This window comes from Podarcis cretensis, assembly GCF_951804945.1.
Source record: "Podarcis cretensis genome assembly, chromosome: 8".
Lineage (NCBI taxonomy): Eukaryota > Metazoa > Chordata > Lepidosauria > Squamata > Lacertidae > Podarcis > Podarcis cretensis.
The window spans coordinates 68,488,998-68,514,102 of record NC_137177.1 but is presented as its reverse complement, the minus strand read 5'-3'; the positions used below and the strand labels follow the sequence as shown (position 1 = coordinate 68,514,102).

Genomic DNA, 25,105 nt, shown 5'->3' with positions numbered 1-25,105 from the left:
GGGAGAAGTGGCAACTGGAATGCTTCTGTCTCCTTCTTTCCAAAGGCCATGCCAATATAGTCTCACAAGCACCTGTTTTCCCATCAAGGCCATGGATTCGATGCCTGCTGAAGATGTGTGTGTGGTGGTGCCCTTGGCAGCCTAGTTGAGAGCAAGCTGGCAAAGCCAGGGCAGACATTGAGTGCACCCAGTCCTGGGACCAGGTGGAGGAACCATGGGTTTGCAGAAGGTTCCAGGTTCAGTTTTCAGTACATTCAGGGAGGAGTGGGAGAGAACCCTGTCTGAAATCCTGGGGAGCTGCTGCCAGTCAGTGTAAACAATATTGAACTAGATGGACTTCCTATAAAAGCAACTTCTTAAAATCATCCTTCTGTTTGGAGACCATGAGAACTATGATCTTATTTTATTTGGGAGAAAGGGCTCAAAGGCAGAGCACCTGTTCTGCATGAGGAGATGTCGCAGGTTCAATCCCTGGCATCTCCAGGTAGGGCCAAGAAAAATGCCTATCTGAAATTGTGGAGAGCTGCTGCCAGTCCTTAGAATATGTTAAATCAGTTGCCCCTGAAAAAGAGTCACAATGCTTGAAATGCGTTGGGACAATAAATCGTTCCCATTCGAATGCATCTTTTCCCTTTTGACTGAACTGGCATGTTTCTTTTTAATGACATCTTCATTTAAATTTCTCTCCCCCGGCAATGCCCCTCACCAGCTCAGCTTCACCCCCTCCTTGAAGTTTTTCTGCCTGGCTGGAAAACACCCCATGAACTCTGATCTTCCTTGCATAGATGAGGGGTGTGCTGAATGTGTGTAGAAAGTAGCCTTTTGCAAAGAGATTGCATCTATATTTATTGCCCCACCTACTTTTCCCTCTGGAATGTGGACCCCGGAAGATGACCCAGAAACTAATGTGGCCCTCAGGCTTCAAAAAGCTTCCCTACCTCTGATTTAGATACGTAGATGAAAAATCAGGCTCGTTTCCAGAACAAAAGCTACCCTAGAAGCAATTTTTGTTGCTGCTTAAAAGAAAATTTAAGCTTAAAATAAAAGGGGGAGGTCTCAGGCCTGTGCAAAGGCATTGAATAACACCCCTGCTGTGAGATGTTTCAGCAACCAGAGTGTGGGATCCAGTCAGGGCCTTTGAGCAAGCTGTCCCTTTGTTCTTTCTATTTGCAAAGCGATAACTTAGCAAGGTCAGATATAGCCTGTTATTTAAGCCTGGTTTAGGTCAAGGCTGGTTCCCATTATAAATACACTGACTTCACCCCTGGATCACCATCACTCGGTCACCATGTTCAAGTTGGTCTTCATCACTTTGATCCTGGGCTACGGTAAGTGTCTTTGGTGCAGTTAAGTTGGGGCTGTTTGGCATGCAATTCATCTTTTCATTCATAACAAGTCTCAGCCCAGCCCAAAATAGTTCTTTGGAAATGCAATGAATTCAGTTTCTTGTCTCTGGTGAAGTAGCCTCTCTCTCCAAGATGAGCTTTGTCGTGGTTCAAGAGCATACAAATTTGCACAAAATGAACATAACTTTGGAACTCCCTGCCTATTGATATCAGGGAGTCGCTTTCACTACTCTTTTCGGCGCTTGCTGAAAATGTTTTGCTTAGGCAAACCTATGGAGACATGTAGACCGTTGACACCTGCTTAATCTGGTCTTTAGCTTATCATTGATTTTAATTATGCTTTTTGAGGGTTTAAAAAGGTTCTGCTTTTTAAATGATGGTTTCATTTTTATCCTTTTTGTAAGCTCCTTTGAGGTTGTTGTTGTTTACAATCAAGCAATATATAAATTAAGAAAAGCTGGTAGCTTTTTTTAAAAGGATGCTTCCGCCAAAAAGGCATGAACAGATTCATTAAACCAATAATGGACAAAACCAGTGTGTCCAGCTCTGGCTCCCTTGTGGTACCCAAGATGCTCATCTCAGTCTCTGTCTCTCTCCTCCCTCTCCCTAATTTTCTCTTTCATCACCCCCACACCTGCTGTCTTCTTCCAGCCCACGGCTGTGGCAAATCTGCTTATCCACCCAACATTTCCCGTGTTGTCGGAGGTGAGGACGCCAGACCCCATAGCTGGCCCTGGCAGGTAAATCCGCAATGTTTTTTCCCCACGTGCGGTGCAAGCGTCACATTTGCTTTTTAGCAGGGGAGAAATGGCCCAGTGTCGTCCTGCGGAACATCTCGCCACCAGAAGTGGTAGAAGCGGCTGCAGGTCCTGAAGTTTCCAGGCCCAGCCATGGACAGGAACATTATAATGACCTGTTAGCAGAGTGGATCATCCAGCACGGTGGGCTGGATCTAAATGCTGAAGGGGAGAAATGGTTTGTCGGCTGTTGCTGCTGCCTCCCATCTCCAGCTTTGGAGGAGAGACAGTCACTACCTCTCAGCCCAACCTACCTCGCAGGGTTGGTGTGTAGATGAAATGGGGAAGACTGCAGAACCAGGCATGCTGCCTTGAATTGCTGGGGATATAAATGCAGTGAATTGATATATAAGAAACGTCAAGGTATGAGGCCAATATTGTGGTGAAGATAGCGGGTCGACACATCAAAATATTTGTTCTTGTACAGCTAACAGCCATCTGCCTTGGGGGGTTTGCTTTTCAGGTCTCCCTCCAGTATGACAAGAACGGTGTCTGGGCTCACACATGTGGAGGAACCCTGATTGAGTCCAACTGGGTCTTGACAGCTGCTCATTGCATCAGGTAAGCAGCACCCCACCAACAGCAAGGATGCTGCAGAAACCCATCAGGCTGCAACGGTCCTGAGGCTGCAATGGAGCGGTCGCCTAGTAATACTGGAACATCCACACTTAGGGTTGCCATATTCCCAAAAGTGAAAATCTGGACAAAGTTGTTGAGCATTGGGGGGGATCTCCTCCCCCCATTTAAGTTTTTGGACTTTGGGGGGATTATAAAAGCATTAAAAAAAAAAACCCCGCCCTACTTGCCGATTCAGCAAAAACCCACCTGAATGACTTTTTGCAGCCTGATTCCCGGATGTGTCCGAGAAAACACGGACATATGGCAGCGCTCTACCCACACTACCATTCAGATTTCCTTGTTTCACATTGGTGTGTTTCACTGAACCCTGAGCCTAACCTTTTAGACTTAATTTTTTAAATTAAAAACATTGCAAAATGGGCAAGCCAACTGCAGGAGGTCACTTTTTTGTGACATAATTTCAGAACTTGTTCAGAATGCCCACGGGATTTTTCTGGATGGAAGGTGTCTATAAGTTGAAAAAAAGTACCAACAAAATCATGCTGCACTCTCAAACCAAGATTGTTTCATTTGACATGTCCCATAGAACCAAAAGTGGTTCATTCATGAGAATTTTGCAAATATGGGGTAGGAGATCTGGGATAGCTCACTCAGTCAAACATGGGGCTCTTAATCACAGGGTCATGGGTGCAAAAGGGTGTGTGTGATAGGTTTTATTTCTTTATACACACAATCAAATGTCTTTCAATAAAATGTTGGTTTTATTTATTTCATCAAAATTTATGCACTCCATGATTGTAAAAAAAATCCCCAACAACCTTCAAAGCAGTTTTAAAAGGGGGGGGGGACAATAAAATTTTGATTAAAAACAACGATTTAAGACATTCATAACATTTAAATTGGTGATAAACTAAAAACAGATTAAAACACACACCAACATTCTTCATAGCTGGGTAGGCTTGTCTCAGTAAAAATGTTTTAATCAGGTGCTCAGAAGAGTACAGCAAAGGAACATGCCTAGTGTCAATAGGCAGGGAGTTCCACAGTGTAGGTGCTGCCACACTAAAAGATTGATCAGGTGGAACAGATATTATGTGGTGCTTGTAACCATGCCAGTTCTGTGGATCAAAGTGGTCAGATGGGTACGGGCATTTTGCAGGTAAGCTATCCTAAACTGCTAACACCTTGAACTTGGCCCAGTAATAACACACACACACACACACACCCACACACCCACCCTGCCAAAAGACCCTGTTCATTTCTAGGAAGACAAAATACTCAGTGTATGAAGGAAGGAAGCTACTGGGAAGATATCAAGGGATCTGCATTTCATTTGATATTCACACACACAACGCCACTGCCTGTTCCATATGTCTGTAGCTCCAGTCGGACTTACCGCGTCCTTTTGGGCAAACACAACCTGGAAGTAGAGGAGGCCGGCTCTGTGGCTGTTGCTGTGGAAAAGTTGATCGTCCACGAGAAGTGGAACTCCTTCTTGGTCACGTAAGTTGACGTGGGATCCAGAGAGTCAGGCGAGGGCTGCCCAAGTCCTGATCCTGCCAAAATAATTTCTGCCGGTATCTGGCTTTGCTAGTGGGAGAAATCACACAGGAACTTGAGTGTGTTGCTGTTGTTGTTTGGGGTGTGTGTCTGCTTACGGGATGACCTGTTAAATTGGTTTGCCATTGCTGACAGGCAAATTACCAGCACTGCCTTAAGACATACGATGATGGCTGTGTTGGGAATATTCCATTCCACCTTAAGGAGCAGACATGGAACTGTTGCATGTCACATGTCTGTTTACATTCCAGCACAACTTGCTGGGAACTTCTGTTATGTGTATAGCTTTTCCTTTTCTCTGTCTCTCTGTGAAGACAAAGAGAGAGATGACATGTTTCTTTGTCCTGGTTTATGATTATTAAATCCGTAGTTGTAGTATGCTTCCACAAGCCTCACGCCTATTCTGTGTGCAGAGTTTGCTTGGCTGATATAGTGTGCCCTGGCTTTGAAGCCTGGGTCACTGATTTACTTTGCAGCAGAGGCTGATGGGTCTTCACAGTGGGACGGCTGGAAGGAGAAGACCCAGCTGGGGCTAGCCAGCTGGCCTTGCGACCCTCTGCCTGCCGACAGGCTGCTGGCTTAGAGAACTTGAAAAGTGGATTTAACAAATGCAGACACTGTTGCAGAAATGGCGTGCCTTTTTTCCTGACAAGAGTTGCATTTCCTGAGGGTATTCTGCTGCAGGGGTGTATACGCTCATGCCAGGTGGCATCAGTCATTTCTCTCTTTCTTCCACCCCTTTTCTCTCTCTTTTTGCCACCCTTCCCTGTCCTTTTTCCTGACACCCCCTTCTCTCTCTCTTCTTCTGTCTCTCAATCTCTTGTTCTCCCCCATCCATCATTCAGCAAGCTGTCAAGGGAATAACAGATTTCACCCTCTTGGGTTGGTGGCAGTTGCAGTCCAAACTAGGGTTACCAGATGTCCCTGGTTCCCGGGGACAGTCCCCGGATTTGTAAATCTGTCCCGGAACAAATTCCGTCCCCAGAATGTCCCCAGATTTGCAAATCTGTCCCTGGGAAATGTGGCAGCGGCAGCCTCAGCAGCCCGGAGCCAGCCTGATAGTGCAGTTGGCTCTGGCTGGCTTCAGGAACTGCTTGCTACTTGCTGCCATGGCGCCCGCCATTTTTCCTCGCCAGAAGTCCCCATATGATGTGTCTTGTGCGATCTCCTGCCCCCTTCCCTTTGTTTTGACTGATTGGGGGAGGTTTGGGAGTCGCGGGCGGGCAGCCGTTGCCCAGTTTTTTGAAATTCTGTGCATTTATGTTTCATAGGGTGCAAAAGAAGGGCTTTGCACCTTTATACAATATGCATGTGTGCTTGGGCCCAGGATGCCACACCATCCCCACTACTGACTCCCTGTTGCTACTCAGCTTCAAAAAAAGGGGGGGGGAAGGGTCCCCGGATTCACTGAAAAAAATCTGGTAACCATAGTCCAAACATCTGGAGGGCATGAGGTTGGGGAAGGCTGGAGAATATTAAGTTTGACCCATCTGGGTGAAAAGCTGCTTTCAAAAACCAAAACATAAACCTCTGTCCCCTCTTGGCGTCGCTTTTCAGCAACGACATTGCCCTCCTCAAACTGGCCGAGCATGTGCAGTTCAGTGACACGATCCAGGCCTCTTGCCTCCCTGCTGCAGACGCCGTGCTAGCCCAGGATAACCCCTGCTACATCACTGGATGGGGACGACTCTGGAGTAAGTTGGGTGCTCCCTGTCCTGGGTGTAAGCATTCTGGAAACAGCTGGACAAAGACCAAAGACTACATCCAATGCCAGTCCTACTGAGAGTGGACCTATTGAAGTTCATGAACACTACTAACTTATGTTCATTCACTTCATTGGGTCTACTCTGAGTACAACTTCAGTTGGATACAAGGTACCAAAGCTCCCCCAGAACGTCTTGAAGGATTCTTCTATGTACACGAAGAAGGAGGCTCACTTTTCGCAGCTCAGTGTCTGTGTTGTGTGCCTGCCTTGAAGAAGATGGGATGAATCTGTCAATTTGAGTTTCTCTCAGTTTCTCGTTTTTACAGTCTTAAATTCAGTGTTCCACATTTCCGCATCAGTTTGCAAATTTCTTTTTTTTTTTTTAAATACCTATGGAAAACAATCAGCATTTTAGAGTGAATTTCTCTTAAGACACACATTCTTGGATGCAATTTCCCCTTACATACATATTTATTTCTTTTACAAAACAATTTCCCCCAACAGAATACATATGTCTGTGTTGTTTTTACTAATCTATGCATTTTATACAAACTTTCTCCTAAGGTACACTTTTTTTGCACACCACTTGTTTGGAGAACTATAATACAACTTTCAATTAAGTGTGAATACTCAAGAGTAGCTGTGTTTCAGTCTGCCTATTGATTCAGAAAATGCAAATTAGATAAGTTTGCATTAAAATTCAAACCAAGCCAAGCTCCTCCTCATCCCTACTCTTAAGCGTCTCTCTGTTGACTGTGTGTGTGTTAAGGGTGCATGATTTTGGGCTTTCTGGTCCAGCACATGGGGGGGGGGACTAGTCCCACCCACTTTTGGAATCTGGTCCCCAATAGCACCCCAAGGAGTAATGCGACCCTCTGCCCAAAAGAAAGTTCCCCACTATTCATGCAGAGTTGCCAGCTTTTGATTTCATAAATTCAGGTAGCCTGGCAAAGGCCAGGTGGCAGATCAAAGTGGTATACAGGGTCAAGCAGGTTGTGTGTAAATGTGGTTTTGACTCTTTGGGAAAGACTCCTTACCACTCTCCTGTCTGTTCCACTCTGCAGCCAATGGCCCCATCTCTGACAACCTTCAGCAGGCCTTGCTTCCTGTGGTAGATCATCAGACTTGCACCAAGAGGGACTGGTGGGGCTCCATGGTCAAGACCACAATGCTGTGCGCAGGAGGTGATGGTGTTGTTTCAGGTTGCAACGTAAGTCTCCCCAAACCCTTCCTTCCTCATAGAGGCTTCCTTACTTTCTCACTCTGAAGAACGTTGCTTGTGGTGTCACTTAGTTTGCACATTTTTCTCCATGAAAACAAAGAGCGGTCCTTGCTTGAATCCCGACTCAGTCCAAGTGACCCTTGCCAAGCCACTTAGGAAGTTGTGCTAGCAGACCTTTGCAGGTTGGGTGAATTAGATTGGAATAATCACTTACCATTTCTGGAGTTCAAAGGCTTTATTCATGCAGGAACTGTTTGTGGAATGTGTGAAGACGAGACAGAGAAAATAAGAGACATATTGTATGGAGAGAGCAACAAACAAAATGGCTCAGCTTTTAGGGGTGGAGTTAAGTTAGGCATAGAAACTACAAGCTAGTGCTGGCTAGAATGCTACACAACCAGTTTCCTCTGGTGGTTAAAGTAAAACATGCATTAGCTAGAAGTGCAGGAGAAGGAAATTAATTTGCTGTTCTCCAGCATTTATAATGTGCTTTAAACGTATAGTGTGTGTGCAGGGCTGGAGAAACAAGGTGTGTGGGACTCTTTAAGGGGATTTGGATAGTGGCAGGGGGGAATGGGGCCAAAGGACAGGGAAAACAAATGAGAGGAATATTGGATGCAAACACCAACCCTGAAAACCCTACCTACAAGTTGCATTGCAGACAGAAATTCAAATAGTTTGGGAACTGCTGTAAGGCAGGGATGGGGAGTCTGAGCCCCTCCATCACTCACTAACACTCCAGATATTGTTGAACTGCCATCATCCCCAGCCAGCTTGGCCAATGTTCAGGGATGATGGGGGAGGGGGTTGTAGTCCAGCAACATCTGGAGAGCCACAGGTTCAACCTGCATAAAACAGACACACAGACCTATGGACACTGTCAAGCACAGAAGTGAGCTTTGTCAACCCAGGACTACACTTCCATTTTGCCCTGCCCTTGGATCATAATAGAAAAACGGAGGTATATGAATCCTGTTTTTCTTCTGGCAGGGGGATTCAGGAGGACCCTTGAACTGCCAAGGCGGCAGCAACTGGGAAGTTCATGGCATCGTGAGCTTTGGATCAGGGTTGGGCTGCAACATCGCTAAGAAGCCGACCGTTTTCACCCGTGTGTCTACTTATATTAGTTGGATTCGGGAGGTGAGGTTCCCGTCTTTTGCCCAGCAAAGCTGCAATGGTCTGGATGGAAGGCCTAATTCATACCTGTGCAGCTGACTTTTCTTTTTCTTGAGTGCCAATCTTGGAAACTTTAACATCTAGCTTCTGCATAATTTCTCGTTCAGAACTCAAAAGAGTTCTCAGTGTCCAAATGCTCGAATCCAGCATTTGCGTTTTGTTAGAAACTGAGAAATATATTTTATCATTTCATTGGGAGCAGTTTGGGAGTGGCATTCCAGCTTTAGGGCACAGTAGATGGTCCCCAGTCAAATCTTCAACCTTTTGGCATATTCTGGTTTTATTTTTTTTTATTTTTTTTGGGGGGGGGGAGATTCAGTCCAACTGATTAATTGACATGCTTAACTGGGAGTAACCCCATTTGAATGTTGGCATGTCTTTTAATCTGTTTTCAGTTTATTGTTGATTTTAATTAACCTTTGCGTGTTTTAAATAGCTTTTTTGGGGGGGTTATTCTTACCGATGATTATATTGTTTTCTTTTTGCTTAAGGGTATTTTTTAAAAAAAACAACAACAAACCAATCAAGAGGGTATTAAAAAATTATTAAATAAATAAATAAGGTAATTGAGCTTTGGTTCCATTGAACCCACTGGGATTTTAAGTCATGACTTACTGTAAGTCTTATTTTCATCGGGGGCCAAAATCCCCACACTAAAATGCAGAAGGGGCATTTGGCCAGCCATGGTCTAGGAACAAAGACTGAGTTCAGCAAGCTGTTTGCATCTGGCCCATCCTGGCTATTATTGTATCCTGATACCTAAATTCTAATGCCCAAATTCACATATATATATTTTTGGTCTCTTTTCCTCCTCTAGAAACTGAATGAGAACTGAAGAGCCCACACTGTGACCTTGTGGATCAATATGAGAAAATCTTAATAAACCACCAGAACTGCAACCAATAAACCATCACAACTGCTCTCGTGTCAATGCGTTGTGGTTTTTTCCTGCTCTCACTTGAAATGCTTGGAATCACTCACACTGGTTGGAGTGCGGAGCCTTTTCTGAGTCCAAAGACTGCATTTCTTTCTGGGCATCATTCTGGAGGGCCGCATGCCAAGGCTGGGGAGGGCCAGAGGCATAAGTGGGTCGAGCAATGGGTGTGAATTTTACCTTTGAACAACAGGCTAATTTCCGTATGTAACACTCTCTCCCCTGCATCCAGAAAAGTGAGAGATATTGTCAGAGTGCATGGAAACATTGCAGACAGACAAATGCACTCAAGGAGGGCACAAAGCAGGGTGTGGCCTTGGGAGAGTTCTGAGATCCAGAGATCCAGTGGGTCACATTCAGCTCCCAGGCCTAAGGCAACCCTCCCCACCTCTCCAGTTTACACCCTTTCCAGTTCACAGGTGAAAAACTGGAAGGCTCTTCTTGGGTATATACTTCAGCTGACCCTATATACAGTGGCACCTCGGGTTACATACGCTTCAGGTTACATACGCTTCAGGTTACAGACTCCGCTAACCCAAAAATAGTACCTCGGGTTAAGAACTTTGCTTCAAGATGAGAATAGAAATCGTGCTCCAGCGGCGTGGTGGCAGCAGGAGGCCCCATTACCTAAAGTGGTGCTTCAGGTTAAGAACAGTTTCAGGTTAAGAATGGATCTCCAGAACGAATTAAATACTTAACCCGAGGTACCACTGTACCACAGTCTGTCCCTCTTTTCTCATTGACTGTATATCAATGCCATCGAATCACAGCCAGTGAAATTATGGGGCCAAATGACCCACTTCTGAATGGCGCTAATGGAAAGCAGGGTGAACCCAGGACAGTGACTCATCCAGAGACCCAATGGGCAGCCTCCTCTGTGACTGGATGGTGGTGGGTTCAAAGGACCATTTCTTACTTGAACGCCTTGATTTCTTACAGCACACAAGGGCAGCTTCTTTTCAGTACGGCTGTCTCGCTCCAGCAAACAGCTTGGGAATTCACTGAATTGCAGAGTTGGAAGGGACCCCAAGTCTAGCCCAACTCTCTGCAATGCAGGAATCAGATGGCTTTGGAAAGTCTAAGCAAGAGGGGATGTTGCTCCATAATTGTACGCGGTTGTCGGGTACAGAATTCTACCCTTCGTCCTGAAAAGAAGGGCCAATTGAAAGCGTTTCATTTGGAAGAAAGGGGAGAGAGAGAGAGAGAGAGAGAGAGAGAGAGAGAGAGAGAGGAAGGAAGGGGAGGATAGAGTGTGTGCACCCAAATATCTAAATGGCAAGAGACTCATGGAATGCCTGCATTTACTCAGGGTTTAGTTTCCTTGAAATAAAGGTCAGCAGAGTGATATGTTTTTAGGATATATGGGTTTATCTAGACATACAGTGGTACCTCTAGTTATGAACTTAATTCTTTCCAGAGGTCCGTTCTTAACCTGAAACTGTTCTTAACTAGAGGCGTGCTTGCCGCTGGCACACAATTTCTGTTCTCATCCTGAGGCAAAGTTCTCAACTCAAGGTAACTCTTCCAGGTTAGCGGAGTTTGTAACCTGAAGCGTTTGTAACCTGAGGTGTTTGTAACTTGAGGTACCACTGTAAATACAACCAGAGCATCAGATGGAGGACCTCACAGCCCTAACACCCCAACAGATTAAAACCACGCTCAAGGCAGCTTACAACATGAAAAGATTTACATAATTACAAAAGCAGTCATCAGCAATAAATAAAATACATCAAAAAGTACACAACAAGATTGAAACCATTATCACATAAATCGTAAGACCTCATCATAAGGATACAAAAAAAAAGAGAATAATATCAGTAACAGCAACAAAAATGCTGAACAAAACCACCCAAATAATAATACCCCAGCCCTGTCTGTCTGTCTAGCAGTCCCTCTTCCAGCATCAGCCCAACTCCAGCCCTCAACTCTCTCTTACACAGCCCCCTTGACTTGTTGCTCTCCATCTAGCCAGGTGAGGTGGTAAAAGGCCCATCAATTTATCTCTATGGCAATAGAGGCACCTCTTTGGATATGGCAAATAGCGGTACTTAACTGGCCATTACCTTAACTGAGAAACTGGTTTGGCTGGATTAGCAGCCTTTTCCACTGAATTCTAAGCATCTGGACTGACTCCCCAAACTCAGGAGAGGGAGGGAGGTTAGTAAAGCAAAGAAAGAGGTGGGTGAGGAGGGGAAGGAAGAGAAAGGAAAGAAAGATTCTCTCCTTGAAGAATAGCCCATGGAGTACAATGAAATATTCTCCACTACAGCCATTATCTTAAGCAAGCTCTACCTCCTGCTCTGATTTGAATTTCAGACTTTGGTACTGTGTACATTTCCCTCTCCCTGCTGAATACCCCTTCCCTTAAAAGCTGTAGCTTTTAAGACAGGCTTCAGCCTCTGGACCTCTCAACAGGATTAGTTCCTTCTCTGGAAAGAGGACTCTATATGTTTCTTGGAGTGCTTCCAGGCAAACTGTTTCCTCCTGTGTACACTCCATAGATGTAAAGCACACGCACACACACACCAAGAATCCTGGGAACTTTAGTTTATCCATCACAGGGCTACAATTCCTGTCACCCTTAATATGGCAGAATTTGTTCATTTTTTAAAAAAAAGGACATGCTTTAAATGCATGCTGTGTATGTAGAATACTGGCTATTTAATGAGCTTTAATTGCACTTGAATTTGCCACTTTGAGATTGAATCCCACCCAGAAAGAGGGACTGTCTGGAAAGCAGTATCAGCAGCCTGTTGTTGTTGTTGTTGTTGTTGTATTTGTACCCCGCCCATCTTACTGGGTTGCCCCAGCCACTTTGGGCAACTTCCAACAGATATAAAAATATAACAAAATATCAAACATCTGAAGAAGTGTGCATGCACACGAAAGCTCATACCAAAAACTAACTTAGTTGGTCTTTAAGGTGCTACTGGAAGGATTTTTTTTATTTTGTTTAAACATTAAAAACTTCCCGATAGAGTGCTGTCTTCAGCTGTCTTTTAAAAGTGGCATATTTATCTCTTTGACATCTTTTTATTACTGCATTATTATTTTATTTTGACAAAGTAATAATAAAAAATAAATAAGGATAAAAATGTGCACCTCACCACCAAGACCATTCTATTGTAACTATCCAACCTCCCAAAATTTCAACACCTCTTCCGATGACCCCTTTCCATTTTAACCCCTTTCCATTTTAACAGTACAAATTCTACAAACACCTTCCATATCTCCTCAAAATCATTTCTCCTGCATTTTCCTGCCTTACCTTAATGACACATGTTAATTTATCATTAATAGCTATATCCCACACCTCTTTTTATCATTTTTCCATTTTATATTCTGCTTGCCCACTTCCTAGCAACAGTGCTTTTTTCCCTAAAAAAATGTTTAGGGGTACTCTCGTTTTCCTACTCATATTGAAATACTGCCCCTCAATGAGGCCAAACTTAGATTCACAAAGTATTTAGGGGTATGTGAACCCCTGCGTCCTCCCAGGAAAAAAGCACTGCCTAGCTATAATAATTCGTGCAGCTGTCAATAAATTTGTGAGCAAGTTCTTCATAGCCTGCGAACCTTCCACCCCATCGTAAGTTGATAATAATGATACCTCTGGACTTTCAGTCAGCTTTAACCCAGTGAGTTCTGTTATCTCCATTTCCTTGACATTTGATGGGAGGGTGTTCCATAAGGTGGGTGCCACTACCGAAAGGCTGTCTGCCAAACCACCCATGCAAACATCTCTCTCTCTCTCTCTCTCTCTCTCTCTCTCTCTCTCTCTCTCTCTGTGTGTGTGTGTGTGTGTGTGTGTAGCCAGAGACCATGCAATACACTACAGACACCTGAGGCGCTAGGTCACATCACTCCTTTCTGGCCAGCCATCTATAGAACATTATTCCCTCCTCGCTAAACAAGTAAGTGGATGAATTAGCCAATGGAAACTGAGGCTGCCTCCAGATGTAGTAGAATGTTGCACATTGCGGAATATGTTCTTTGCAGTGTCTGAAAAACTTGTCATCAAAATCCCCTTTAGAAAATGGGCTCCAGTCCTCATGGTTCGAAACAAAGGGGCTGATTTAAATAGGAGCAGAAGAAGAAGCCTACAGCAGTGCTCCATCTAACCCAGTGTTGACAGACAGTGGCTCTGCAGGATTCAGGCAGGGAATCTCTCCCATCCCTATCTGGAGATACGAGAATTGAAGCTGAGACCTTTTGTGGGCAAAGGAGACCCTCTACCACTGAGACAGCAAATCCTTGAAAGTGGCACATCTTAATTCGGTGATGCAGTTTTCCAAGCAAAGAAGGTTTACAGAAATTTATATATGGGTACCTTCCAACATCTTGAGTCCCCAAACCGGAACTCACATCTTCCTATTCGACCTGCATTCGACCTGCATTCGACCTTCCTATTTTGGGACCTCACAGAGCCCCCAAAATGTGCTTTTTTTCAGGCTGTGCTCTCACGGTGCACAAAAATGCATGTTTTGAGGCATCAAATGAGATTGTGGCCCTGCATGAGACTGTGGCCCCGAAAGAGCGCTTTTTCAAGACAAAATGTTGGGGTGAAATCATGTGAGATTACAGCACTCAAAATGGAGATATAGTACAGGCATCCTGCCCCGCCCCCAATACTGGGGTTACATTTCGGCCCCTCGTGTGCATAAGTGAAATCTCATAAAGTGGGAAGCACCCTCTAAAAAGCCTCTGAATGCCTATTCTTCCCTGCTCTTCAGCTCTATCAACAATCCAGACCAAAATATCTAGAGTTGAATCTCATGGGCTGGCTGGAGGCTGGAGGCCATGCGGTTGTTGTTGTTGTTGTTGTTGTTGCTGCTGCTGTGCTACCCCAGGCGCCGGCTATTAGGCAGGGAGGCTGAGCAGCATAAACAAAGCCCCACTGAGCCTCTGGTCTCTTTGGGGCTTCCTCCACCCTCAATGACAATGACAATCCTCTTTGGGTTCTGGGGAGGGTCTCTATGTGAGCCATAAGGACTCTCCAGCTCTCTCCCACCATTTCTTGGTATGATTCTATTTATTCATTAATTTTCAGGTGTCACATGTGGTACCTCGGGTTAAGAACTTAATTCATTCCGGAGGTCCATTCTTAATCTGAAATTGCTCTTAACCTGAGGTACCACTTTAGCTAATAGGGCCTCCCACTGCCACCCCGCTGCCGCCACTGCACAATTTCTGTTCTCATCCTGAAGCAAAGTTCTTAACCCGAGGTACTATTTCTGGGTTAGCGGAGTCTGTAACCTGAAGCGTCTGTAACCTGAGGTACCACTGTACACGACCGTGCATGAATAGAACATGTGTAAGGGGTGGGGGGGTGCCTGTTCTCTAATGCAAGGATGGAGGATCTGTCTAGACATGTCTAGAAGTGTCTGTCTAGACACTGTTGGAGTTTTACTCCCCAGCCAGCATAGCCAATGCTCAGGGATAATATGGGATGTCCTTCCACCTATGGGGCTGAAGGATGAGTGCATTTCAGTTTGCTCCTTCTTCCAAAAAGTGCTGGTTAAACAGGCTTGCTTTTAGAGGTGAACTGACATCGATTGCTGCCCCATTCCCTGGCCTTGACCCTGAGTGCTATATTTAGGCCATGTTTCAAGGCTGTAGCCCTCCTTGCAAAATCACTCCACCTGCAGGGTTCCCAAAAGGTGACAAGAATTCCTCGATAGTTTCTGTTTCGTTGCTGAGCTCGGCAAGGTCGCGGCACACCTCCCTTTCCTTCTAGATAAGAAAGTTCCATCATGTGTTATGTTTCCCCTGACCCTCTACCAGTGGTGTAGCGTGGGGTGCCAGCACCCGGGAAAGACGTGAAAGGGATGGGAGCGTCACCATGGGGAAAGGGGCTAGCATGTTGCCATGGGTCCTCCTCCCCCATTTTTAGTGCAAGCTACGAGATGCAGGCTTTCTTGGGAGGTGCAGGACATAGATTCTCAACCGTAGCCCCTCTGTTGTCAGCCTGCTCTTGCCCAGGCTCCAGAATGCTCAGCAGACACAGACCCAGTCTTCAGTACACACTAAAGCTGTGACTTGGGTGGGAGAACAAGCAGCTGTGGGGGTATTTTGGCACGGCCTTTGGGAGGAAGGCAATGGAAACTTTCTGATTGCTACGTCTCCCAGTGGCACACAATTAATGCAGACCTTTCCATGCCACTGATAGCATTATCAGCTGGACCTGCCACTTGATAAACCCGCCCAGAATATAAGACCATTGGATGGAGAGCAAGACTCTTCTCAACAGAGATGTCCTCAGCCATGATTGGAGTCCTCTTCGCTGCTCTGGCATTGGCCTACGGGGGTATGGGTCAAACTCAGGATAAATAAGAGGATGTAATTGCCTGGTTCATAGCCACAGGGCATGGAGGTGGCAGGCCTTCACTCCTTTAGATGGCTTTCAGAAAAAGAGTATCTAGATTATGAATGAAGGAGAGCTCAGCCAAGTGTTTACTGGCCAGGAGAGCAATAATAATAACAGAATTTCCACATGCAGAGACATTCTCTCTCAGAGGGTCTGATACCAGGGACAAACCATGGGGTTTGTCTCGTTCATTCAGGATCCTTAGGGGCATCTTTCTGTCTTCTTCTGGAGACACATCACTGGGCAGATGGACCTCTGGTCAGAATCTGCAAAGCAAGTGGTGTGTTTGAATGGGAAGCCTGGAGAGCAGGTCAGACTAGACCGTCCTTGGCAGGGTGGGGAGGTGCTATCAAAATGCAGCGCAGAGAAGTGGCAACTCAAAACCCAGCCAGGAGCGATTATGGTCTAGCAATGAAGAATGAGCACCATTGTTAACAGCAGCAGAGTAGGATTTTTTTTACAGGCTGCTTATATGCTGTTTGAAACTGCTCTGCACTTGTCAAGCAGATAAACAGTGATGTGGTTTTTTTAAAGACATCTGAAGAAAGCCCTGTTCAGGGAAGTTTTTACTTTGTGAGGTTGTATTGTGCTATTTCTACTTTTTGTTGGGAACTGCCCAGAGTGCCCGAGGCAACCCAGTCAGATGGGCTGCACATAAATAATAATAATAATAATAATAATAATAATAATAATAATTATTATTATTATTAAGCTCATGCAAGCCTCAAAACAAGATGCACAATCGATTCTACCAGGAGATGTGGAAAACCTCTCCAGATGCTTTTCTGATATGTATCAGGCACTGAAAGCCATTTTGTGGGCACTGTGTGCAGATATGGTGGGATGGGGAGGGGTCTGCATTTCCAACTCACCCAGGCTGCATACGCAAAATAGCTTTGAAGCACATTCAGAAAGAGCGCGTGCACACACACACACACACACCCCACACACAAAGAGTTCTGGGCACTGTCATTTGTAAGAGTTGTTGGGAATTGTAATTCCTCGAGGAGTGAACTGCCGTGCCCAGAATTCTTCAAGGGGAGAACGTGGCCTGAAGGTCTAGTGTATGTACACAGCCTGTACAGACTCAGCAAAAACTCATTTCTTTCACACACACTCTGATTTCCAGTAGCTCAGCCACCACCAACCCCTGAAAGGGGTGGTATTGCGTAGAGTCAAAGAGGGTTCTTGCAACAATATAGGCGTGCTTAGTTATAGCCTGAGCATTTTGCTCCCTTGAGCATCATCCATCTGTTGCGCTGAACCTTCCAATAGTGTCTGCACTGTGTCCTTTTTGCAGCCTTCAGTTGTGGGGTCCCGGCCTACAAGCCCAATGTAAGCAGAGTCGTCGGAGGGGAGAATGCCCGGCAGAACAGCTGGCCCTGGCAGGTAAGATACAGCCTTGCAGTCTTGTTGTCCAACTAATTATCTGTCTCTCAGCACTGAAAAAGATTCCTTCCTTTGGCTTTCCATCATGGACTCTTTTCCTGAGAACTGGGGGTGGGGTGGGGGTTGACGCCTCCCATCCATCCCAGCTGCCATGTTCTGCTGTGTGCTCAATTTCCAAGACTCAGAAAAACAGGATTCTCTCTGTATTTTGTGGTGCCTCCAGACAAGGGTTGGTTGTGGGGTGGGAGCTCCCATGCATGCCAGAGTAACAGGATTCCACCACAAATTCAAGAAGTTGACCCTGTAATGAGAGAGGAAACAGCTCCAGAAAGTTGCCCCATCTCCGGTTTGTCAGCTATGAAAATGTACCCGGTGTCAAAGTCAACCTGTCAACATCCTAGTAATGAAAGGAGAAAAAAAAATCAGTGTCAAATGTCATTTATTACAAAATGCATACTCAGAGCATCTGGAAAAGGGTTTTCAGGAGCAAACTTGTTTCGGCTCTGATTTGGGTAGCGTGAAGGGTGGTCCAGGGTTGGGCATCCTTCAAGCTCATCCTGAGACTTGCCTCTCTTTCTCAGGCTTCCCTTCAATATTTGTCCGGTGGGAATTGGCATCACACATGTGGCGGGTCCCTCATCGCCACCAACTGGGTCATGACAGCAGCTCACTGTATCAGGTATGTCAACACCCCAATAAAACAGCTGCTTTCATTTAAGACTCTGGGATTCTTGGCACTCTGGGAAATTTGGCCACTCCTGGCTGGCTGTGTCCAGTTATGAGCACCACAGTTGGAGAGGGATATTGACAAGGTGGGACGTGTGCAGAGGAGGGCGACCAAGGTGTTCAAAGGCCTGGAAACCAAGCCTTCTGAAGAACAGTTGAGGGAGTTGGGTATGTGTAGCATGGATAAGAGGAGACTGAGAGGGAATATGACAGCCATCTTCAGATATCTGAAGAGCTGTCACATGGAAAATGTAGCAAGTTTGTATATGCTGCTGTTCCAGAGGGTGGGACCCGAACCAGTGGTTTCAAATGACGATGGACTAAACTTTAAGAAGAACTCTCTGATGATAAGAGTTGTTCAACAGAGGAATGGACTATCTTGCAGTGTGGTGACTTTCCTTCATTGGGGTTTTTTAAGCAGAGGTTCGATGTCCATCTGTCAGGGATTCTTTATTGATCCTTGCCTTCCAGCCTGCCTGGAATACTGAGAGTACTGACCTCCCCCTTGCTTAGACCATCACATATTGGTCACTGAGAGAAGAAGATATTGGACTAGTTGGGTCTTTGGCCTGATACAACGAGGCTCTTCTTGCAGTTGGCAAAATGAACTGTAGCCCATGAAAGTGTTTGATATGCAAAAAATACTGGGTTGTATCCATAATACAGTGGTACCTCGGGTTAAGTACTTAATTCGTTCCGGAGGTCTATTCTTAACCTGAAACTGTTCTTAACCTGAAGCACCTCTTTAGCTAATGGGACCTCCTGCTGCTGCCGCACTGCCGGAGCACGATTTCTATTCTCATCCTGAAGCAAAGTTCTTAACCTGAGGTACTATTTCTGGGTTAGCAGAGTGTGTAACCTGAAGCGTATGTAACCTGAAGCGTGTGTAACCCGAGGTACCACTGTAATTTAATAAGAGCTTGTGGCCCATCTAGTCCAGCATCCTGTTTTCACATTCGCCAGCCAGATTCCTGTGAGAAGCCAGCAAGCCGGACCCTCAAGTGTTAGTCATACTCAGAGAAAGACCCACTGAAATCAAGGCAGATGACTCGTTCAGGTCCATTAATTTCAATGCGTCTATTCTAAGTAGAATGTAGTTGGATACAACCCGACTCATTTGACTTTTCTTCTTCATTATGCAAAGAAACACTCTTATCCCTCACTCTTTTTCTCCATTTCTTCAGTTCTGGTCGGACTTATCGCGTCTTCCTTGGAAAGCACAGTCTCTCAGCCAACGAGAGAGGATCAGTTGCTGTTTCCCCATCAAAAATCATTGTTCACCCCAAGTGGGACGCAAGTAGACTTACCAATGGGTAATATAATAGCTTTTCATGAAGCAAGAATAGAAGAAATTATTGTGGTCAACAGTGGTGGTGGTGGTGGTGGAGGTGGAGGGGAGATAAAGTTAATTTTCTATATTATTATTTTTCAAATCAATGCTAGTATTTGTCATGCCATCAAAGTCATACATTTATTTTTTCTGAGTAAATCTTGCGTTTTCCATATGAAAGCCAGCAGCAGCATTAACAAACTGTGCAGCTGAATTACATTTTCTAACCAAGAAAAATGGAACCCCTTAGTTGTCAGCTGATGCATGGTTTAATCCTGCTTTCTAGCTGCAGGATCATCCCATGTTTTTACCTGTCCCATGTTTGACATCACATGCAATATCAGGTGTGGGGTGGGTGGGTGTGGTTTGAGGGGGGAACAGCCTCACCAGCAAAAGTTGTGGCGGGTCACATTTAGCCTCTGGGCCAAAAGTCCCCCACCTATTGGCTTGGAGGCTTGTCAGTTAATCCAGAGTCTTTGCATTCATTTGACCAAACCCTAGGAAATGTGGAAAAAATCCTGGGCAATTTATCCGGAATCCCCTTGGCACGGTTTTCTAGTTTCCATGCACACCATAAGCCACATTCTCACCTTACATTTTAAACCATTATAAGACTTTACCAGTCATGGCTTCCCCCCAAAGAATCCTGGGAACTTTAGTTAGTAAACCCTTGTTCTCCTCACAGAGCTACAATTTCCAGAGTGGTTTAACAATCAGTCCCTCTTCCCAGTGAACTCTGGGAACTGTAGCTCTGTGAGGGGAATAATGACACCCAGCACCCTTAGCAAATTACAGCTCCCAGAATCCTTAGGCGGGAAGCCATAACTATCTAAAGAGGTATATTAATGCTTTAAATAAACAGATGGATGTGGCCTGCTCTTCATGCCCATTTTCCCTCTTTCTCCATCAAAACCAGGAACGATATTGCACTCATCAAACTTTCTCAGCATGTCACCTTGAGCAACAGCATCCAGACGGCTTGCCTCCCCAAAGCTAACAGTATCTTAGCTGCCAACTATCCTTGCTACGTAACTGGATGGGGAAGGCTGATAAGTAAGTGTCGTGATGGATTTTTTAAATTGAAAAAATATTTTTATTATACTTAATTGCAAGCAGTTTGCAACTCATTGCCCTTTTGAGGAGCATAATGCGCAGCAGTGCAGTGATGCACTCAGAAGTGCAGGGTCCTTTCATGAGAGTCACAGCTATGCCCCCGTCTAAGATTATACAGTCATCTTTATAGATATAGAATAATAATAACCATGGGTGCATTGCAGTAATAAACAAAGGTCTCCATGTGTTACATTACAGCTAGATCTACTATTTTCTGGGCACACTTCTCCTTGGTGTTTCTCCCATGCGATTTCTCCAGGCCGAACCTAGGAGCCAATCTTCAGTGGCTGACTCACCACCTGGGTAGCTCAGTTGGTTAGAGCGTGGTTTCAGGTTCGATCCCCGTATGGGACAGCTGCATATTCCTGCATTGCAGGGAGCTGGGCTCTACAATTCTATGAGTCGATTCCCTTCACTCTGATTGGCTCCAATCAGCACCAAGAGTGAGAAGACTTCTTCTCAGGTGCTAAAATTCTCCCCTTTCTTGCCCATTGGGCATCTCTAGGTGAAATTCTCATGTGCAAGGAGCAGGGTTTTTGTCACACTCACTTGACTTTTGAGGTAGCTACGTTTGAGATGTTTGTTCTGTAAACCATCTCGCTCTGCAGCTTTCCCCAGCTCCCTATGTTTCAATTAGAAGTACCCTGGGAACATCAGGAGGCAACACTTCTCAGGGGGCTTTTCTCAGATCAGCAAGCATGGGCAGTCAGGTGGGCAGGGGTGCCAACTTGAACAAAATATTGGGGAGGCCCAGGTAAGCCCCACTCCACATAATCAATCACGGGGTGCATTGCATGCACAGCATTAGAATGGCAATGCCCATCAACTGTGGGGGCTCTCAGCCCCCTCAAATATTTTATGGGGGTGCTGAAGGCCCCTCAGCCCCTAGAAGTTGGCTCCTATGGCAGTGGGTGGGGCTACAGAATCCTGCAGAAATGTTTCCTGGAAAGAAAAGCACCTCCAACACTCCCTGCCATCTCGCAACCACGAGGTTACAATATAAGCCTCTTCCTACAGTGCTAGGGGGATGAAGACAGGGGAACTACCAAGTAGTTTAGAAATCTTCTAAATAAAAATAAAATAAATAAACACTGCACGCGCCAGCTTTCTAAAGTTCCCTGAGAATGAGGCAGAAAACTAGAAGTCTCTTTCACAGGGGAAGAGCACTTTCAAAGTGGGAGGGCTTTATTTTTTTTAAGCAAAGCACTAGGACACCTATTGTGGGACGTGGGTGGTGCTGTGGTCTAAACCACTGAGCCTCTTGGGCTTGCCGATCAAAAGGTCGGTGGTTCGAATCCCCATGATGGGGTGAGCTCCCGTTGCTCAGTCCCAGCTCCTGCCAACCTAGCAGTTCGAAAGCACACCATTGCAAGTAGATAAATAGGTACTGCTCCGGCGGGAAGGTAAATGGCGTTTCTGTGCGCTGCTCTGGTTTTGGTGCTCTGTTGAGCCAGAAGCGGCTTAGTCATGCTGGCTACATGACCTGGAAAAACTGTCTGAGGACAAACGCCAGTTCCCTCAGCCTGTAAAGCGAGATGAGCGCCGCAACCCCAGAGTCATCTGTGACTTGACTTAACCATCAGGGGTCCTTTACCTTTCCCTTTTTAGGATGCCTATTACTTCTTTGCTTGACATTGCTCCATCTCATAACTCTCTTGCTTTGGTCTCTTTTAGCAAATGGTCCATTGCCAGATATCCTGCAGCAGGGGCGCTTGCTTGTGGTGAATCATGCCACCTGCTCCCAGGCCAGCTGGTGGGGCAGCTCGGTGAAAACCAACATGGTCTGTGCAGGCGGCGATGGTGTGATCTCCAGCTGCAACGTGAGTGTGTGCATGCATGCAGGTGTCAGGGTAGGGACAGCCCAATCCAGTGGCCAGAAACAACACACCTTGCAATTGGAAGGAGATGTACCAAAGAACCAGATTTGCAATGCATAACTCATTCTGGCATTCACAAGGGATGGAGGCAAAATTCAGCTGGGTTTGCATTTGAGTCACACTCCCCAAAAACAATAATATGAACCATCCTTCCAGCTCAAGATAGCCTGCACTGCCTGGCAGCAGCTTCCCAAGCCAGAGGGGCAGGGCTGGATTTAGGTTTGATGAGGCCCTAAGCTACTGAAGGTAATGGGGTCCTTTATATGTCCAGCTGTCCTTTGTCAACAGCAAATTGTCGCTGTTTTTTGTCTTGAATATATGCTATATGGTAATTTATGGACCTAATAGATATCTAAAGCCACTTGCACATAACAAAATATGTATTTTATCAAATTGTTGAACTGAAATACGATTAAGAAGTATATTAATAGTTAAATACAATTACGAAGTACATTAATAGTGAAATAATTATTAAGCTCTAAATTAAAATGATGTTTTTATTCCTAACAAACTTGATAATGCAAACACATTGGCATTTGGCAATAACAAAAGTTCCTTGAGAAACGCAATTTACAAAGACTCATAATCTAGTCTCTAGAAACTTGCTATCACATGAAATAATAATTGTAGGTTTTATTTGGTTTTTTATCTTATATTTTGGAAATGTACATCCAGGTTTTTTTTCCTTTACATTTTTTCGGGGGCCCAAGAGAGTGGAGCCTAAGCTATAGCCTGCTTAGCTTATACATGGATTTATGTATAAGCTAAGCAGGCACTGCCGAGGGGTCTTTCCCAGCCCTTCTGGAGCAGCCAGAGGTTGAACCTTCTGCATTCAAAGCAGGTGCTCTAAGCACTGAGCCCCAGCCCTTCCCCAACCAACTATGCCCCTGTACTTTCTCATTCCCCATTCCTCAGCGCAGAGCATTCGTGCTGACCCAGGACATCTCCTTCCCCAAAAGCTCCTTCAAATTCTGCTTGACTTGTTTACAGGGGGACTCCGGTGGCCCACTCAACTGCCAAAACTCTAGTGGGAAATGGGAGGTGGACGGAGTGGTCAGCTTCGGTTCCTCTCTTGGCTGCAACTACTACCGCAAGCCGTCTGTCTTCACGCGGGTCTCCGCCTTCAACGACTGGATCGCGCAGGTGAGCAGCACACCTTGAGGCCTGTCCGTCATCCTTGCCGCTTAATATGGATGCTGCTGTGTTCTGGGGTTCAGTAGAGACAGAACACATTTGGGATGAAAGGCGGCAGGGGAAGATCTGCCTTTTGACTGAGGCTACACCCACATTTTCCTCTGAATTTCTGAAGCGTCCAATTCCCTGGCTCTGTTTCCAATGTGGATTTGGTGCATTAGGAACACACACACCTTTCTGCATTTGATTTCTACAGAGTGCTGCCATAGGCATGCAATTCAAATTCATTCCACCCAAAATCATTTACAAAATATTTTGCCCCTTTGAGCCCTCCCCAAAGTAAGCCTGAAGGAGCGTCTCCACCCCCATCGTTCTGCCCGGACGCTGAGGTCCAGTGCCAAGGGCCTTCTGGCGGTTCCCTCATTGCGAGAAGCAAAGCTACAAGGAACCAGGCAGAGGGCCTTCTCGGTGGTGGCGCCCGCCCTGTGGAACGCCCTCCCATCAGATGTCAAAGAGATAAACAACTACCTGACAATCAGAAGACATCTTAAGGCAGCCCTGTTCAGGGAAGTTTTTAATGTATGACATATTAGTGTATTTTTGGTTTTTGTGGAAGCTGCCCAGAGTGGCGGGCGAAACCCAGCCAGATGGGTGGGGTACAAATAATAAATTATTATTATTATTATTATTATTATTAGCCCTCCCCATTCAGACTGGAAATGGCCCTCAGATTCAGCTGCCAGTCTGGGCAGGTTTTGTACATGGAATTGGAAGTGTGTGGTTTCTGCAGAGGAGGGAGGAGATCACCTTTGCCTCAGGTAACCAAAGGTCTCTGGGCAACCTAGCAGGCATCTCTAATGCCTCTAATCTGCCCATCCTGCTTTTAGAACTCAAAGCAAAGGTGGATATGGGAGAAAGACGGCTGGAGAGATTTTGGTTTCGAAAGGGAGGGTCTTTGGCAGCCAATCCAGGTCCCCACTCATAGCCATTTTATGCATCTCGAGCCCCTATCCCACCATTGCCATCTGCGAAACCAGTTCATGTGAGACAAATGGGATGAAGGGAGTGGGGGGGGGGGACATGCCACAAAAAAAGCAATTTACAAGTTTTATACAACACTTGTTTTTTTAAAAACAACAAAAACCACCCTCTGAGTGGCTTTGTAAGAAAATATAAAATATGCATAGAAAATAAAATCAGCAAACATCATAAAATGATCAAAATACAGATGAAACCTTTTAAAAAACGAATATATACAAAGGCAAATAAGCCAATGCTTCTTGCTTTTTGAGACGAATGCTCACACTTCCTTTTTCTTTTGCATTGTCTGTAGGTGATGGCACAGTATTAAGGCAAAGAGTCTTGGAGCCCAGAGAAAATCGGCCAGGAACGCTATCTTAAGCATAACACCAGTTGCACAATAAAACAAAAGCAAACATTGCAATAATCCAAGCAAGAGTGTCCAGTCCCAGAGGCTGGGAGCACCTTTTCTTTGTATCTACGATCTCCTCTTTTCAATTCTCCGCCACTTTGCCCAATGCAACATGTTAAATAGCAGTTTCCAGTTCTTCTGATGAGGGGTTACAAAATTCAACATGTGCTGCTCAGGTACATAGTGGCATCTCCTGGCAGGCTAATTTATGGTGCTTTATTCAGTTTATTATTGGCCTTCTCAACCACCATCCCAAGGTGATTTAATAGATGAGAGAATTAAAAACAGTCAGAAACACAAAAATAGCAAAACTAAAACATTTGGCAGAACCAAAGGTTGCTTTCACACTGCCTGCATCTGCTTCACCCACAAACCAGCAGAAATTTCTCCAATACATGCAAAGGTAATGAGCACATTG

At 45.4% G+C, this 25,105-nt stretch overlaps 1 protein-coding gene across 1 annotated transcript; it reads left to right on the top strand.

Moving 5' to 3' along the window:
• Positions 1–1,191: 1,191 nt before the first annotated feature.
• Positions 1,192–25,041, top strand: LOC307223426 (chymotrypsin-C-like). Its single transcript, XM_079989393.1, has 15 exons — positions 1,192–1,328; positions 1,998–2,086; positions 2,607–2,704; positions 4,103–4,225; positions 5,840–5,976; positions 7,052–7,197; positions 8,200–8,349; positions 11,288–11,291; positions 16,987–17,075; positions 17,657–17,754; positions 18,986–19,114; positions 20,048–20,184; positions 21,919–22,064; positions 23,112–23,264; positions 24,589–25,041. The coding sequence occupies exons 1-15, from the start codon at positions 1,289–1,291 to the stop codon at positions 24,604–24,606; spliced, it is 1,557 nt and encodes a 518-aa protein (XP_079845519.1). The 5' UTR covers positions 1,192–1,288; the 3' UTR covers positions 24,607–25,041.
• Positions 25,042–25,105: the final 64 nt, after the last annotated feature.

Bases quoted from the DNA above. Each gene is read 5' to 3' on its own strand.
- LOC307223426 (XM_079989393.1), top strand. From the start codon at position 1,289: ATGTTCAAGTTGGTCTTCATCACTTTGATCCTGGGCTACG. The intron at 4,226-5,839 runs GTAAGTTGACGT...GTCGCTTTTCAG, and splicing joins TGGAACTCCTTCTTGGTCAC to CAACGACATTGCCCTCCTCA. The intron at 17,755-18,985 runs GTATGTCAACAC...CCATTTCTTCAG, and splicing joins ACAGCAGCTCACTGTATCAG to TTCTGGTCGGACTTATCGCG.